General features: G+C 40.3%; 1 protein-coding gene across 1 annotated transcript in view; it reads left to right on the top strand.

Moving 5' to 3' along the window:
• The window catches only part of LOC139232508 (collagen alpha-1(II) chain-like), a 53,476-nt gene extending 37,311 nt beyond the window's left edge, over positions 1-16,165 (top strand). The window contains exons 15-21 of the mRNA XM_070862826.1: positions 1,453-1,506; positions 2,889-2,951; positions 8,704-8,869; positions 10,059-10,165; positions 11,502-11,582; positions 12,321-12,533; positions 14,427-16,165. Of these exons, the coding sequence (XP_070718927.1) occupies positions 1,453-1,506; positions 2,889-2,951; positions 8,704-8,869; positions 10,059-10,165; positions 11,502-11,582; positions 12,321-12,533; positions 14,427-14,573 (831 nt within the window). The 3' untranslated portion in view covers positions 14,574-16,165. The remainder of the gene's footprint in view (positions 1-1,452; positions 1,507-2,888; positions 2,952-8,703; positions 8,870-10,058; positions 10,166-11,501; positions 11,583-12,320; positions 12,534-14,426) is intronic.
• The last annotated feature ends 2,381 nt before the right edge of the window (positions 16,166-18,546 follow it).

Raw genomic sequence — 18,546 nt, forward strand, 5'->3', positions numbered from 1 at the left:
ACAGGATATTGGTGAGGCCACACCTGGAATACTGCGTGCAGTTTTGGTTTCCATATTTATGAAAATATATATTTGCTTTGGAGGCAGTTCAGAGAAGGTTCACTTGGTTGATTCCGGAGATGAGGGGGTTGACTTATGAGGAAAGGTTGAGTAGGTTGGGCCTCTACTCATTGGAATTCAGAAGAATGAGAGGTGATCTTATCGAAACGTATAAGATTATGAGTGGTCTTGACAAGGTGGATGCAGAGAGGATGTTTCCACTGATGGGGGAGACTAGAACTAGAGAGCATAATCTTAGAATAAGGGGCCGCTCATTTAAAACTGAGATGAGGAGGAATTTCTTCTCTGAGGGTTGTAAATCTGTTGAATTCACTGCCTCAGAGAGCTGTGGAAGCTGGGACAGTGAATAAATTTAAGACAAAGATAGACAGTTTCTTAAACAATAAGGGGTTATGGGGAGTTGGCGGGAAAGTGGAGCTGAGTCCATGATCAGATCAGCCATGATCTTATTGGATGGCGGAGCAGGCTCAAGGGGCCATATAGCCTACTCCTGATCCTATTAATTATGTTCTTATTAGTCTGCTATTACTCGCTATCAAAGCTCACCTGAGGGTGACCTGCAATTGTGGAATCATACTCCAGTAAGGAATCAATGGGGTTGCTTTTTGTTTTCACTGCCGGGCAGGAATGGGGTAGTACTACAATGAAAATTGCAGCACGGCACTTACCACAGTGTTTACACCCAGTGGTGAAGACCACAATTTTGGTGAGCGTCTTGAAATGGGCAACCCAGGCACCCGCCGGAAACAGACAAGTGCCTCAATAGAACACAATTTTGAAGTTCCAGTGGGTGGAGTATGCGCTGAACATGTTTTGCCCATTGGTACTTGGCATTAAACAGCGAAACCAGCAGCTTTTAAAGGGACCACTGGAGTCCTTCCACACCCACCCACCCCCCCCCCCCATTGCTTCCCTCCCTCTCCTTTAATTTACCGTGACTAGCTCCGCCCCACAATGAAGCTGCCTGATTTCCCACCCTACCCATTGCCGAGCTACCTATTGGCACTCGTTTTATTGCAGGTCGCTCGCCAATTATATTAAAGAGAGGCCCAACCATGACCACTTCCCTTGAGCAGGTGGTCTCCTCCACCCGATGGATGCAGTCACATGAAAATCCATACCAATGTGTTTGATGGGGAGAAAGAGAGGGGAGAGAATTTTTGGAGGAAATTGGCAAGAGATATAACAAGGGGGAAAGCATTGTGCAAACTAAGCACTTGCTAATCATTACAACTATAGCCTGATCTTTGATGGCTATCTGCCAATGTTTAAGCTTCTCACTCTGTGCTACATTACCACAATGTACTGTTTAACTGCTATAATAGTTATACATATAGTTACCAATAATAAATACAACTTTTAGCAAGATAATTAATTGTCGATGGTTTTCAGGGGCTTAAAGGATTTTCAGGAATGCCAGGGACAAAAGGCATTCTAGGACCGCCAGTAAGTAATGAACTTTGTTTTGTATATCTATATCCATATTTATATCATATATATGCATATAAGTTATCTCCCTCATTGCTTTATTTCAATGCAACTTTTGCCATCTTTGTGCTTTGTTCGTGCAGCACATTACTTGCTCCAGAAAGAGGATAGGTGGGTAGGAATGGGGGGCAGTTGATGGAATGTCGACACCTCTCACTCTTCATAGTCTGTGATTGGCCAACAGGAAGACTCTTTGTGGCTGGAGGAGGTATTTGAATCAGTGGAGTTAAATGGGAACAAATCGGACACCTTTCCTTCAGTGATGTCATCAGAAAGGCTTAAAGTCAATGAGTTCCAGCCTGGCCAGTCTTTAATCGAGGCACATATTTGAATATGTAGTAGCGGCAATACTTTGAGTAAAAAGTACTCCCCTAATACTTTGCTTCCCTTTGAGCATATCTTTACTGCGCGTGAAAACAGTACACACAGGTCCTACTGATTAGGGAATAAATGCTGCAATCCGTGTCCATGGACTAAAATCAGGACTTGCTGGAAATACATAGCAGGACAGTCAGTATCTGTAAAGAGAAATTATAGATAAGGGTTTCAGGTAAACCCTTTGGTCAGAACAAATAGATAAGCAAGCATTTTAAGCAGATTTGGGAAAAAGGAGGTTCCTGAAGTAACAACAGAGAGTCCAAACAGAGAGCAGAAATTAATGGGTTGAATGACCTGCAACCTTCTTAAAAGATAAAGCAGGAAATGTTTCCATGGTAAACAGTAGAACAATGCTAATGGGGTCTGAGGATGTGTAAGCAGGGTAAAGTAGCATTGAAACTACCTTTGGACTGAAGTGTATCCTTGAAACTGCTGTACAGTGATAACATATTGACTTCTATATAGAGTTAACACATTCTCTGCATTGAAGTGCACTGTTTGAGACGACTTATGAATAGGACATGCCTTAGTTACATCGTAGAATATTTATGAGAAAACTCAAGCCAAACTCAAGTCATCGACGTCGGTAACATTCACATTTGAACATGTGGTAGAAGGAAGTCCACTAGTTTTGGTTTAAAAAAAAATAAAGTCTTACATTTATATAATGCCTTTTCATGACCTCAGCATGTCCCAGTGCACCTTTACAACCAATTAAGTACTTTTTGAACTGTAGTCCCTGTGAGAGTATAGCTTTGGAAAGAAAGAGAAGTGATGGGAAGAAAGCTTTCTGCCCATCCTCATCTCCTGGTGAACCAACCAAGGAGAAATCCTGATATTGGTTGTTAATCTCGAATGAGGAGTTTGGCAGCATTCAAGTCACTAATTTTGGACGCGAAGAAAAAACAGAAGGCACAAAATGCGACTTTATGGTGTAACAAGAATGTTTCCATTTCTTTTAGGGTCCCCCTGGTCCTCCTGGTCTACCAGGGCCTTCACTGAACATTTCTACAGAAGAATTCCAGGTGCGCAGTGTAGTAAGTCTGTACATGTTTGCCCCCCACAACATACAGGTTCTCACTTGAAGGTTCTAACGTATACTGGAGTAAGGTGCCATTGGGACCAACCACATCTTATATCTCCGCTCCTTGATTTATGAGTTGAAACAGTATATTTCAGTAGGCTATGCTACTGTGGGGTTATCACCGCTGAGCCAACTGATATACAATAGCACATGCACATACAATAGTGAATTGCACAGGGAGGAGGAAACCATCTCTGGTGAGGTTTTTCTCCTTCAACTTGGTGTACTGAGCCAACTGTAACACCGTTATTGTTGATCTCACTGAGATACTGACTCAGTGTAGACGGTGCTCAAACCTTCCTGGTCTGTGTGACTCAGTTAGACACTTGGTAGTGCTTCTACCAGCTGATCCCAGTGGGTATGCTATAAATTGTCCACATCACAAATTATACAAAACTTCCATGTATCTTTCTACTGTCCCATTTCATTCAGGATGTCCCAACTTCAAGTAGCATAGCTTAAAAAAATTGTGGCAGCAGTCAATGTTCCCTGTAAGCTGCACATAAGAACATAAGACATAGGAGCAGGAGTAGGCCATTTGGCCCCTCGAGCCTGCTCCGCCATTCAATAAGACCATGGCTGATCTCTACCTCAACTCCACTTTTCTGCACTATCCCCATATCCCTTGATTCCCTTAATATTCAAGAATCTATCGATCTCTGTCCCAAATATACTCAATGACTGAGCCTCTACAGCCCTGTGAGGTGGAGACTTCCAAAGATTCACCATCATCTGAGTGAAGAAATTTCTCCTCATCTCAGTCCTAAATGGCCGACCCCTTATTCTGAGACTGTGGCCTCTGGTTCTAGGCTCCCCAGCCAGGGAAAACATCGTCCCTGCATCTACCCTGTCAAGCCCTGTAAGAATGTTGTATGTTTCAATGAGATCACCTCTCATTCTTCTAAACTGCGATATGTGTGCGCACTAAGTCCTTGCAGCAGAGCTGGTCTCCAGTCGTCTTGGTTAATCCTTGTCAATGGACCAAGACCTAGCTCGTGTGGTGGCTAGTGTGCAACGTCCACCACACATTTAAAAACAATCACACACAGGCATGTTCCACCCTTCAATATGTAGTTTGGGACCTTGGACTATCAGGTCACTCATTGTAATACCTGTAATCACTTTGGTGTGGAAGCAAGTCATGCTCGATATGAGGGACCGCCAAGAAGAGAAGAATTATCTTGTAATTATGATCCAATAAATAATAGACACCTTTTGCTAATTACAAAAGTAAATCTCAATACATAATTAAACAATTGAAGTCTGCAGTGAAGCAACAGTAATCCCATTTATACTGAGAACTTGATTCTCAAATAGAGTTACATCTTCAGTGTGAATCCTGAATGTATGGCTCATGTGACACACATTTAGTTCCCCAGGCAGTCCTGTGACACTGCAGAATTTAAGTGCTACTTTTTTTTTACGAGCTCTGTCAATAAATAGCAAGGCTCAGATTAGAACATTTCCTCCACTTATATTTTGCCCCAGGTGAGACAAGACATATTTCACAACCATTTCTAAAGGCGTAAAACAGGACTGCACAGTAGGCCATTTCTGTTTTTGGGAGCCGCACAAAAAGTGAGCAATGTAAAAGCCTGTGAGCGGCCTGCGTAGGACCTTTCAGATTGTCACACACTCACGCACCTTAGCGCGAACATTGGCAGCAGTCTGAAAATCCTCCAAGCCAGAGAACGCAGATGAGTGGCCAGTTCTATAGAAAACCAGCACTGCCTCAAGCACTCACCCAAGATCTCTCTTTCAAGACATTGAAGGTTGAAAGGTTGTCGGTTCAGTATTGTCACTTAAGGACTCCACTCTAAAAATACTGAAAATTAATAACTGTCACACTTGTGTCCAAATGTACACGGTCCATTGTGTCAAAGATTACAGGTACAGTGCATTCTCGTTAAACGTATAGCTATTTTTTCACATTTCTATGCACATCGAGAGTATAAATTGAAGAGGAGTCTACATAATAGATACTGAACAACATATTCATGTAGAGAAAATGTTTATTTTTAAATGTTGGTTAGAACTGCTTAAAAAGATCAGAGCACAATTTTTACAGTACATGTATGGAGTTGGGTAAATTATTCTCAGGATGTGGCCGCGGCTGAGTTTTATTCCCCATTCCTTGGTGGTGGATTACCATGAACTACTACAAATAAGTGACATGGCAGGTTACTGCAGGTGGCATTAAAAGTCAAGCCCATAGTGTGGGATTGGAGGCATATGTCGGCCAGACAAGGTCGAGGTGAAAGAATCGCTTGCCTGTAAGATTTATAACACTCCAGTAGCTTTTTCTGGTGTCAAGAATTCCAAATCACAACTTGCCATGGTGGAATTTGAAGTCGCTACACTACCAAACTCTATCATTTTCAAGGGGAAGACTGTAAGTTTAGCACACTAGAAAACAAGAAATTATGAAGGCTTGTTAAAGTTATATACTTGTTGGTGGGGACAGCGGATATACATGTTATTGCACTACTTGGGTACATAGTTGAGATAGGACTATGTGCGTAGATGAGATGAATGCCAGGTGAATTGCTATTTTGCCACCTGCTCCTAGACAATTACAAGCATAATATGTTAAAAAGTCTTCCAATTTATTGCAGAGGATCTCAGTTTGTTTGGGGCCCAATGCCTTTGAGTCATTCCAAACAAGTCCCAGTCTTAAACCAGTTCCTGTGTTATAAAAATGTCCCTAACACATTGCCATAAGCTAGTTTAAATTTCTGACTCCCTGACCTTTTGATACTTTGTTATCTGTGTCACTGTAAAGGCAGGCGCCATTTTACAGCAGCTCACTGTGCAGTGCATCATTGCACAGACACACTTGTTGGAGTCCCCAAGTTGCTTCACCACAAACCACTGGTTAATGTTCGATCATTTCCCAGTGACGTTACAAAAATAGAAATATAAGCATCGACCAAAGAAAATTAGTATCTCATTAAAGCTTTAAATTGTTTGCTGTATTTTAATCCTCAAGTTGCTCTATTTGTCCAAAGTTCAAATATTGTTGACAATTGGATGCAGATGGCTCTTTGGTGAATGTATTGCCCAGAGCAAGTTCCCTGCTTCAATCCATGCTTGGTGCTTGGTCAGCTGTGGTAGAGATGGTACAATGTGCCTCTGGAGCTCAGAGTTGTGGAATGGAGAAACCAGCCAGTGGTTGTGCTCATGACTGTCATCCATTGCTGCTGGAAAGGGCTTGTGGGTGGACATCATCTGAGGACAGGAATATGTATATTTAAATCTGGAATATATATCGATATTTTTTGGAAAAAGAGTAGAAAATAAAATAGAGGTATGGTAGCATAGTGGTTAAGTTACTGGACTAGTAATCCAGAGGTCTGGACTAATTATCTGGAGATGCGAGTTCAAATCCCACCACAGCAGCTAGGGAATATAAATTTAATTAATTAATAAATCTGGAATTAAAAGCTAGTAGTAGTAATGGTGACCATTAAACTACTGGATTGTCATAAAAACCTATCTTGTTCACTAATGTCCTTTAGCGAAGGAAACCAGCCATCCTTACTCAGTCTAGCCTATAAGTGACTCCAGGTCCACAATGTGGTTGACTCTTATCTGTCCTCTGAAATGGCAGCTCAGCGCTACCTTCTCAAGTGCAATTAGGAATGGCAATAAATGCTGGTCCTGCCAGTGACACCCACATCCCTCCATTTAAATAATAATTTGCTTTTTTATTTTCCCTGCTAAAGTTGATAACCTCACATTTTCCCACATTATACTCCATCTGCCAAATGTTTGCCCACTCACTTAGCCTGTCTATATCCCTTTGCAAATTCTTTGTGTCCTCCTCACAACTTGCTTTCCCACCTAACTTTGTATCATCAGCAAACTTGGCTACATTACACTTAGTCCCTTCATCCATGTCATTAATATAAATTGTAAATAGTTGAGGCACCAACACCGATCTCTGTGGCACCCCACTAGTTGCAGTTTGCCAACTGAAAAATGACCCATTTATCCCGACTCTCTGTTTTCTGTTAGTTAGCCAATCCTCTATGCATGCTAATATATTACCCCCAAGACCGTGAACTCTTATGTTTTGCAAGACCCTTTCATGTGGTACCTTATTGAATGCCTTCTGGAAATCCAAATACACCACTTCCACTGGTTCCCCCTTATCCACCCTACTCGGTACATCCTCAAAGAACTCCAGCAGATTTCCCTTTCATAAAACCATTCTGACTCTGCTTGACTGCATTATGATTTTTGTTGAAGGGGGAGAGGGAAGGCTTCTTTTCCCACGAGCAGGCCCACTATATAGAGGGTTGACGCTCGCCCCAGCCCACGTAGCAATTCTCGAAGTTAGCAGACAGAGACGGATGGCAAAGTATAACCATCTTTATTACGAACATCCGGGAACATCCCTCATCACAGCCGCCTGTGAGTGGAGATGCTCCCCGAACATCACAATCATACAACTTTTATACATTTCAAAAACCCCTCTGTTCCCGGACAAGACCTCCCGAGATTTCTAATTGGACTACCTTATCAGTGCTACTTCTCTAATTGGACTACCTTATCAGTACTACTCCGGATTGACAGGTCATGAGCTCTGACTGACAGGCCAGGATCTCGTGACCATCTTAGACCGTTCCCAGAATGGTATCTCTAGGGTGGAATTTGTTATACATTTCCTTTCGTGTCATGAAGTCTATCTCGGGTCTCTTCTCATGTCCTTATCAGCGGTCTGTTTAGGTTCTCTCCTATTGACATTCCATGTTGGAATACTATCTGGTATCCCAACCCATAACAGTACCTTCTGGAGCCTTGGTGCTGGAATGTACAAGGCGTGAGAAGAAAGGTCTTTACCTCCTTATGGGTCGGTGCAGGAACCAGCACTTTAACCCTTGTCCCGCTGGTACCCCTAATGCCAAATTTCTCTTACAATTTTCTAAATGTCCCGCTACTGCTTCATTAATAATGGACTCCAGCATTTTCCCAATAACAGATGTTAGGTTAACTGGTCTATAATTTCCTGCTTTCTGTCTCCCTCCTTTTTTAAATAGGGGCGTTACATTTGCGTTACATTTACTAACTCATCCAACTTCCTTCCATTATCTTCACAGTTCTGTTAAGCTAACTTCAAATCCTACCGTAGCATTATACATAAAATACATAAACAAGGTTCAAGTCTTAACTTAAAAATAACAGATAATTGCTTAGCAACAGGGAGATTGTATATAGTACATAATATTGTACCCTCTGTAGGAAACCAAAACATTAGCACTTCTAAGCATCTATCTGGTCTAAGGAGACTTTTCTTCTGCAATTCGAACATAACAATTTAAACACAGCATTCTTCGCGTTACAGTTTTAATCGCATAACCATATACATTTTTAGGCGCCTCCAGTTTGTAACATTACAGTGCCAGGGTTACAGTTAATACCTCGGGCATAGTGTTAACTACATTGAATCACACATTCCAGGCAACGTGTTGGGCAATTATTGTCCTCCCACTTCATCGCAGTGCAACCTCAAATCTTGTTAGTTAGACCGGGTGGTGTCATAAAATTCGCTGTCTTCATCCCTGAATAAATTTTGCATATGAGAGATTTATTTGAAAATATATGCCTCCAAATTAATAGCAAAGTGTGTAATAAGTGCTAACAAGCCTGCAATTTTTTGCTTGGTGTTTTTTCTTTCCTTTTGTTGATAGCTGCTTTTGAACAAAGCTCGCAGTGTGAATTCCCAAAGTATATGGAAGGCTGTGGAAACTTTAAATATGGAGATTTTGTATATTGTTGCCCCACCCACTGGAACCAAGGACAATCCTGCCACAACCTGTAAAGAACTGCAGCTATGTCAGCCACATCTCCGTGATGGTAAGGACCATGATGGATAAGGTTACCACAAAGCTGGTATTCTTCAGACCATTGTACTTCACTGTTTCTATCCTGTTTTTGGTTGAAACTGAGACACTTCACATAGTTAGCACATATGTTGTTATCGGGTTAATGAATCATCGAGTGCTTTAGCAATCTAGAGAAATTTCATAATCTATAATTATTTTGTGGGAATGAAAACTCATTCACACATGGGGGATAATCCCAAAGGTGTTGCACTCTCTCTCAGGAAACTGATGACATATATGGTGGCATGGGTTCATAAGAGTCACCTGCTCCATTAATTTATTTTTAAATATTTGACAGCATAGTTACAGTAAGGGTGTCATTGTGTATGTGTGTGGTTTTGATGGCTCTTGAAGTCTTCTCCCTGTATTGAGACAATGAGAGTGCCTCAATGGTAGTATAAAGTATCCTCAGGCAAGCAAGGAGTAGTAGGGGTAATCTTTTTTTAAGTTTACTAGTTTTACCAGAGAATTGAACAGAGAATTCCAGCAGAACAGGAAACTACGGGAGATCATAGCTTCGAAATGACACTGTTCAACAATGAGTGTACGATGCTCGACACATTTACACTGAATTCATGAGTCTGCCATTTTAGTGGAGGATTTGATCAAATTAAAATAAATGAAGGCGTTTAATACAAACAGATTAAGCCTTTGTATGCTAATCTTCACACAGCATAATTTTAAGACCTATGTCACGGCATCCATTTATAGGAGATTAGCAGTGTAGTATCTACGTAAAGATGTAACTGAAAACTTTAGCACTTGTGTCACTGAAAAGAATGCTCCGGAAGTTAAATGCAATGTAATCCAAAAGATTAAAGTTTTTCTTTGCTGAAGAACAACTACAACAACAAGGCTAGTGCATGGCCTAAGTGCAGTGGCACATAATATCCTCAGTATCTCCACAGCAATTTCAGATCGGGCAGTAAACAAGGGCTATATTTCATTCTCCACATTGTTGTCCACTATTGTCCATTTGCTGCCAGTGCAATGGTTTACGCCAACAGAGATTCTCGACTTCTATTTTTTTGGTATGCCAAATGGTAATTGTGAAGTAAACTTGAAGTTATTTTAATCTTCATTGGTAAAGGTTGGTGATTATCCGAGACAGACAGACATCAAAATTGTATGATTTTATTTGTTTCTTTGTTTCTTGCTAGGTTTCTATTATATTGACCCCAATCAGGGCTGTCCCTATGATGCACTTCTTGTTTACTGCAACTTTACAGCTGATGGAGCAACATGTTTACCGACTGTGGAAAATGAGGTACTACAGGCACAGAAAGATTCCACAAAACATCGCAACATTATTCCATCCCAGAACTGGAATTGTCTCCTGTCTTAAACTCACACCTGCCCATTCGCGTTTGCACTGTGCTGTTGTTTGATTATAGATATCACCTATCAGGAGTAGATTTTCCTCTTCATCTGGGTAAACAGTGGAGGAAATAGATGAGAAACTGTTATGGAAAACACGCAGAAAAGGAGTTGAGGCCAAGATCAGATCAGCCATCATCTTATTGAATGGCGGAGCAGGTTCGAGGGGCCAAATCGCCTACTCCTGCTCCTATTTCTTATGTTCTTATGAAAGTTATGGGGAGGGAGGTGATGTCAGGCATATAATACATATGCCCAAATTTGGGCAGCAATATTATAATGCAATGCAAGCATCAAGATGGCATCATGTGATGTGTTTCCAGTTAGTTATGTGTTTAATAGCTCTGGACACAAGGAACACCAGTGCGACGGGTATAGAAAATGGGTAAGATTTCCATTCCCAGACTGACGTTCCCCTTTCCGAACAAAACATTTGATAAAAAGGGAAAATAACGTGCTTGAGGGGTAAAAAATGATACATAATGAACAAATGTTCACCAGTTGAACATACTTCAGTTATGTAGAGCGAGTAGAGAGGCTGAAATTGTTCTCCTTAAAGCAGAGGAGGTTGAGGAGAGATTTAATAGTGATGTTCAAAATTATGAGGGGTTTTATAAGAACATATGAAATAGGAGCAGGAGGAAGCTATAACGGCCCATCGAGCCTGCTCTGCCATTTAATAAGTTCATGGCTGAACTTCTACATCAATTCCACTTTCCCGCCCTCTCCCCATATCCCTTGATTCCCTTAGAGCCAAAAAATCTAAGAATTTTTGAATAGATCAGAGAAACTGTTTCCACTGGCAGGAGGGTCAGTAACCAGAAGACACAGGTTTAAGATAATCAGCGAAAGACTGAGAGGGGAGATGAAGAGAATTAGTTTTTCCGCAGTAAGTTGTGATGACCTGGAATGCATTGCCTTAAAGAGTGGTGGAAGCAAACTCAGTAGTAACTTTCAAAAGGGAATTGCAAATTTACTTGGAAAGGAAAAAAGTGCAGGGCTACGGGGAAATAGCAGGGGAGTGGGAGTAATTGGATAGTTCTTTCAAAGAGCCGGCACAGTCAAGATAGGCCAAACTGCCTCCTTCTGTGTTGTATGATTCTGAGTTGAAGAATTAAGGAGCTTATTGCGGATAAATTGTTTTATTCTTTTATTTTTTTAAGAGGAAGAACTTTTATGGGAAAATGACCTCTTAAACTAACAGCCTTTTTCAAAATATTCTCCAGGTACCCACAAAAAGCTGGTTCAAAGAATATTCAAAGGAAAGTACACATCAGTGGTTCAGCTCCACAGAGGGAGGATTTTTGGTGAGATAACTTTAAAATCTGAGATTTAAAGGGTTTCCAACTCCGTTTTTTGCCCCCGAGCAGCGGCAGTGAGGTGTTCTGGGCGGGCGGTTAGCCTCCAGCGCCCCCGCAGCGATCCTCGGGTCCGGTTTAGCGGTGGTGCTGAGCAGCACTGCCCAGAAGAGCCCGATGTGCAACGTCCCTTGCGTCACACAAGGTTTTGATTCTTGCCTGACATATGCCGCAAAACATGCCCTGCAGTGACCGCCTGGGAAATCTGGCAGTCCAATGATCCCGACAGCAGAGAGGTAAGTAATGGACTCCTAAGGTAAGTGTGGTTGTTTTATCTTTTAATTTTCTTTGCGCTTTTTATTGTGGTGGAATGGGCAATGTTTTGGAAATGTTTTTGTGTTTTTTTTTTGGTTTTTTTCCCTCCCCCAGGCATCTCTCGGAGCGCTCCCGGCCCAGCTCTTTAGCTTGGGAATTTCCCATACTAGCGCCCAAAGAGAGGTATATAACGCCTCCCTTAGCGCTGAGCCTCCTAACTCAGGGCCCAGCTGCCCACGCCTACCTTTTGAGGCGCAAACTATTCCCGGGCGCTGACTTACCCACCTTGCTGCCATTATTGCCCCATAAACATCAAAGCCAAAAATCCAGCCCAAAATATTATTTAACAATTAAGAAAGAACTAGAGTGCACCATTGAGTTTAAGTTCAAGATGCTTATTTCCCACACTTTGTTTTAATTTATTATTTGCAGTTTGATTATCGTGGAATGAACATTGTACAGCTTCGTTTTTTAAAACTTCACAGTACATATGGCACCCAAAAAGTAACCTACAAGTGTAAACCAGGTCTTAATTCATTCAAGATGAATATAAGTGACCACAGAACAATTCAATTCATGGGTGACAACCAAAAGAAAATATATAATGGACACAAAGGATTCTCCATCAATTTTGATGGATGCTCAGTAAGTTTTCAGTATTTTATTTAATAATGCTGTAGACTTTTTGATTTATGTCAAACACTAACAATATATGTGACACAAACCGGTCATGCTGAAAATAACATTTCATAAGCAGAAATTGATCTCTTTTCCAGTGTCTCACTTGGTAAATGCATTGCTCCATGAAGAATTGAACAATAAGAAATATTTATATAGCACCTTATTGCATCCCGAGGACATCCCAAAGTACTTTCCAACCAATAGATTACTTGGGAAGTTTAGCATTGTTGTCATGGCTCAGTTGGTAGAACCTTCGTGTCTTAGTCAGAAGATTGTGGGTTCCAAGTCCCACTCTCGAGACCTGAGCACAAATATCTAGGCTGACACGCATGCATGAAAACACGGAACTTGCGATCTGTCAACAACTTTCGGGAAAAGGACGTCCGTGGGTGGAAAGTTGGGCTATTCTGCCCAGTGAATACCCATGAAATTCTTATGCCTTACATCTGATTTTACCAGTGTAAGAGTTTAAAAAAACATTAAAATAAAATTGTTTCAATCATTTATACATTAAAAATCTTGTGCAATAAGGTAAGTTTATTTTAGCCCTGTAAAATATGTAAAATTATTTTTCAAAAAATTTAATTTTTGTTTTTAAGTATTTAATTAAATGCCATTTTAATTAATTCTAAGGAGGAGACTTTCGCCTTCATTTTCATTGGTTTTCTCATCGGTACAGCTGTTTTTGTGAGAGAAACCACCTGGTGAAAGTTTCCTCCTTAGTTTTTCAATGGTATCGCCCAAATCTCAAAACTCCCACCAGGAGCAAACCGCTGACGTGCACCGCCGAGAAAATTGCCAGGGCGTAAGTTTGGCCTCAACAGCAGCCTGTCCAGATCGCCAAGGAACCGCCCTGTGAAAGCAGCTTAAACAGGGCGGTAGGTGAGTACTCTGCAAAAAAAGGTAAGTTAAAGGTTATTTATTTATTTATTTATTTATTATTGTAAAATGGCGATTAACTGTAAAACTATCTTGGGAATGTTTTTTAACTTTTAATTTTTTTAGTGAAATTTTTTTTTAAAGTTTTCCCCCCTCCCTAGGCCCAAGCACAGCCTCGGAGTAAATTTTTTTTAAATTTAAGAACCACCCGTTTCACTTAGTTTCGCCTTGAACCGTCAAGAAACCACCAAGAATATTGGTACAAGATCCATTTTCTCACTGGGTGATATTTTTTACCTTAATTATGGAAATTCTCACCAGCGCTGGTTGCAGAATGTTAACGGCTTTTCTGGGCGCCAATCGAGCATTGAGGGGCTTTTAGGAAAGTCCAGCCCTAAAGATCTAATGCATTTTTTCTTATTTGTTTGATGTCTAGCTGTATTTTTGGGAATATTCCCATTCATATTTGTGGGGATTTCGTACATACGGAATCCCCATAAGCATGAATGGGGATTCACGTCTTTCATTCATTGGGTGGCCCACGTGATCCGAGGGGTGCTTGCAAACTGCGTGTGCTCCTGGGATACATGGGCATCTACCCACGGGTACCCAGAGAGACCCAGGAGTGCGACTCTCCGAATCTGCCGGACTACCAGGTACGTGGACATTTTATTTGCGGATTAGAGGCATTTCCCCGTAGGAAGCCCCCAACTGAAAATTCAGAGCCATTATTTTTAATATGTATAAATATAAAGGAGTGCAAATGTTTTCAAGCTTTTCAACATAGTTGATATTATTGACAATATTTTTTGTTACCTGAGTATATAACAGAAAGAATTCTCTTTATTTCAATTCATTTGGTATAGATCCTGTGTTTCTAATTTTATATAAACAGTATGTGTGTGCCCTGACACTCCTGAATCTGTTGCAATGTATCAGCGAGGAGCAACATTTTAACATCTTATTGTCTTGTTTCAGTTGAATGATACTGGGCCTCATGAAATTGAGTTTGAAGTCACCACTGATGAAGTTGATCTTCTACCTCTGAGAGACTTGGCAGTATTTAACAATGGCGATGGAACTCAGGAGTTTGGCTTTTCTATTGGTCAAGTGTGTTTTTACTAAGCATTCAATCCAGCCTCCGGTAGACCAATGGACCATATAAATACCTGCTTTGCACCAGCCAAATAAACCAACAACTGAGGACAAGACAAACTGTTTTTTTTCTACATGACCTATTGCAAGAAAAGTACTTTTACAAAAGCGGCAGCAATTCTTTTGAAGATGTTATTTACAGAGGCCGACATTAACCTTTGGACTAAGTTCCTATTGAAGGGCCATATATTGTTTACGCTGCTGGTGCAACTTTAAAACATTTGCTGCCAGCTTCTGCAGCATTTGCCTACCACCTTACACATGTTAGATGGTGCTGATTCAGGGTCAAAGCTGGGTACATACTGTATTTTCATATTCAATTAAGCACCTAAAATTAACCTTTCAAAATCAGTTTACTGAGCACTGATTCCACGGTTTACAAAATGATTACAGTTATTACAGGTGTTCTTATTTGAGGAACTCTTTTAGCATATTCATGTCAAACATTGCTGTTGCTGGTCAATATTCCACTATAATACGAACACTTGGCCCAGACCTTATCCTGCCAAATACGAAATAAAACAGGCTCCGTCCTGACTGCAATGATATGCACAGGTCAGTCATTCCCATGCTTCATTCTGAGGCACAGGATCAGTGTTTACTTACAGTAGTTGTGATACTGGCATGAAATTCCAGCCCTGATCTGCAGCAGAACCTCAATCACAACTGATGTTGGTAGATTTAAAATAGATAACTCCAAACACTGTCGCCATGGACCATATGTCCATTACACCAGCCAAGCAAACCAACAATTGAAGACAGGACAAACTGTTTCCAAGCTTCGGCATAAATCGCTGAAACTATTCTTGTGATCCTAAGAAAACAAGAGTTACAGAACGCATTTGGTTCTTTGTATTTGTTACACATTTATAATTGATATTTCATATATATTCTATCAAAAAGACATTCTATTGAAAAAAATACCTCATTTATGGACTACACTATACAGTTATACAGTTGAACTGAAGGAGGCCTTTACTCAGTCAGGATAATCTGCCGGAACATAACAATTTTGTTTGTAGCCCATGGTGGGAAAAACTGATGGGTCCTATTTGTCCATGTTGTGGATAACTTCTGCATATTAAGTACCACATATTGTCATTGTGTCAAAAAAGGAAACCGCTTCAGGGACTGGATGAATGGATCGATGCTTAAACACTTATGCGGGAGAAAGACAACAGTGTGCACAAAGCCTTTCCTGGTTTTGCATTTCTTGCACATTTGCAATTTTGTATTAATTAAGAAGGTTTCTATTTTAATCTTTTTTTTGGCTTTGAGACCTGCAGATTTTATACTTTGGGTCAGTTTTTGTATGTTAAATACTTTTAGAGCTCCCTCTGTAATACTAATTATGTACAAGGTGCAAAAGGTTGATTCGAGTTAAAATCAGATGGCACATGCCTGGAATATTGTATTTATATACCTTACCTGGCAGTGAGGCTGCTCTTTGTGCTTTCCAATAATACTTTATCATAGCTCTTATTTTTGTCATTCATTTTGTGTAATATGCATCCTCACGGTTATAACATGATCCTGAATGAAAGTGATATGCTGGTCATTTTTGCTGATTAAAATTCCTATTGTTTTGTTAATAAATAAAGGTATTTTAAATTTACGTAGTGTACAATATCCTTGTATTTCTCTCACCTTGACATAAAAGATCAATGTGCTGTAGGTAATTGCTTTAATCAATATTTTTTTGCAAAACTTAAATCATTTCAGATAAAGTACCCACTTGACATTGATGAACTTGATGTTCTTCTGCTGTGCAAAAGAAAAGAAAGACTTGCATTTATATAGCACCTTTCACGGCTACCGGATGTCTCAAAGCGCTTTACAGCCAATGAAGTACATTTGGAGTGTAGTCACTGTTGTAATGTAGGAAACGCGGAAGCCACTTTGCGCACAGCAAGCTCCCACAAACAGCAATATGATAATGACCAGATAATCTGTTTTGTTATGTTGATTGAGGGATAAATATTGGTCAGAACACCGGGGGTAACTTCCCTGCTCTTCTTCAAAGTAGTGCCATGGGATCTTTTACGTCCACGGGAGAGAGCAGACGGGGCCTCGGTTTAACGTCTCATCTGAAAGGCAGCACTCCCTCAGCACTGCACTGGAGTGTCAGCCTAAATTTATCTGCTCAAGTCCCTGGAGTGGAACTTGAACCTACAACCTTCTGACTCTTTCTGAATAAATTTGAATTAACAATAATGAACAATGTACAGAACAGAAAACATTCGAGTATTAACTTCAGGATCTTTGTAATTGTGTCTGCTCAATTTTATTGCAAATAATTCTTTCTAGAGAATAATTCTCTCATAATTAGAAACAAGTCACCTTCAGTATTTCAGAAGGTGAAGTTAAGTTTTTAAATATTCCCCAAAAGACAGGAATTTATATTTATATAGTATCTTATTACATCATTGGGACATCACAAAGTGTTTTATAATTCATGGATTTCTCTTGCAACATCAGTCACTTTTGTTATTTAAGCCAATTTAAATTCAACAAAGTCTGCAAAACAGCATATTAGATTAAATAATCTAATTTTATGATGCAGGTTGAGGGAAGAATATTGGCCAAGACACAGAACACCCTGCTCTGTGAATAGTGTTATGGGATCTGAACGTGCAAATGGATCCTCGGTTTAATATTGCTTCCCAAAGGCAGCACTTCAACAATCCAACACTCCTTCAGGTGGAGCACAGAAGTGTCGGCCCAGATTATGTGCTCAAGTCAGTAGTGGGGCTTGAATCATCTGACTCAAAGACGAGAGTGAGGAGCCAAGTTGTTGACTTTTCCATTTCTCTCCTGCATTTTTGTTGGACCAAAGAATGTTTCTACCTACAGTAATTGTGATCATGAATGAATCTTGCTCCCCTCCTCTTTTCTCTCCTTCCTTTCCTTTCTCTCACCATTCAACCCCTTTCTTCCCCATCTCTCCTCCAATCCCCTCCCCACTTCAAGGAGCATGTTATCTGTGCAGCTATGCAAGAAGAGGAGGGGGATTGAGATTGGGAAGACTTTACTTCAAGTAACATGTTTTCAATCATCAGCAGTTGGAAAAATAAACTAAAAACTGAATATGCAGTGGAATGTAGCATCTTCCTGCCTCTGTGGAGAAAGGTTTGTTGTACAGGTACAGATGATTCCTTTTGAAGCTGGAGAGTGAGAATGAGTGAAAAAGTTAAAAAGTGTGTGAAATGGGCTAGCATAAGCAACTAGATCTGCAGATTGTGGGTACTGCTGTAACTGGAGTGAGGGTTCAGCAGTAGTTAGTAAAAACCCTGTGGGAAACACTGAATGAAACCTAAGTCTATAGCAATGCACATATCAAAAAGGCTTAAAATGTGCCTGCTCCTACTTTGAGCTCAATTCTTTCTACTTTTTCATATATGCACAGTTTCAAAATGCAATCAAATACCGAGAGGAACCTTGTTTTTCACATAGGCAACAGACATTTGCATAGCAATTTTGAAGGTTAATTTTAGTGTATTTCAGAAGTCCACATGGTTTAGAAGCTCCGATTTTATTGCTCTGTTATTGTTATGCCAACCATGCCTGGCTACTAGCTAATACTATTTCTGTTGTCAGAATGTCTATAAGATGCCGCGACTACAATAGTGTACTTGTAGTCTGTCTAATTGGCAGCCTCCAATTAGTCTCTGATAAAAATAAGTTTGTCTTGAAAAAAAATGGATGATGGGATTTTAAACCAGCATTATCAATATTGTATCCCTGCATCAAAACAGGGAACTAACTATACAGTATTTAATGGTTTGAGACAGAGTGTAAGACACAAATGGAAAATGTTGAACATTTCTTACTCAAAGCCTTCTTTCTTGGAAGCTGCACTTGACTAAACTATAAATAAATAAAAGACAAAGTAAACTTTTGGAGAATAGTTAAAAGAAACCCAGGAAAATATTCGAGTTTTCCC

Source organism: Pristiophorus japonicus, chromosome 20 (genome assembly GCF_044704955.1).
Source record: "Pristiophorus japonicus isolate sPriJap1 chromosome 20, sPriJap1.hap1, whole genome shotgun sequence".
NCBI classification, from domain to species: Eukaryota; Metazoa; Chordata; class Chondrichthyes; family Pristiophoridae; genus Pristiophorus; species Pristiophorus japonicus.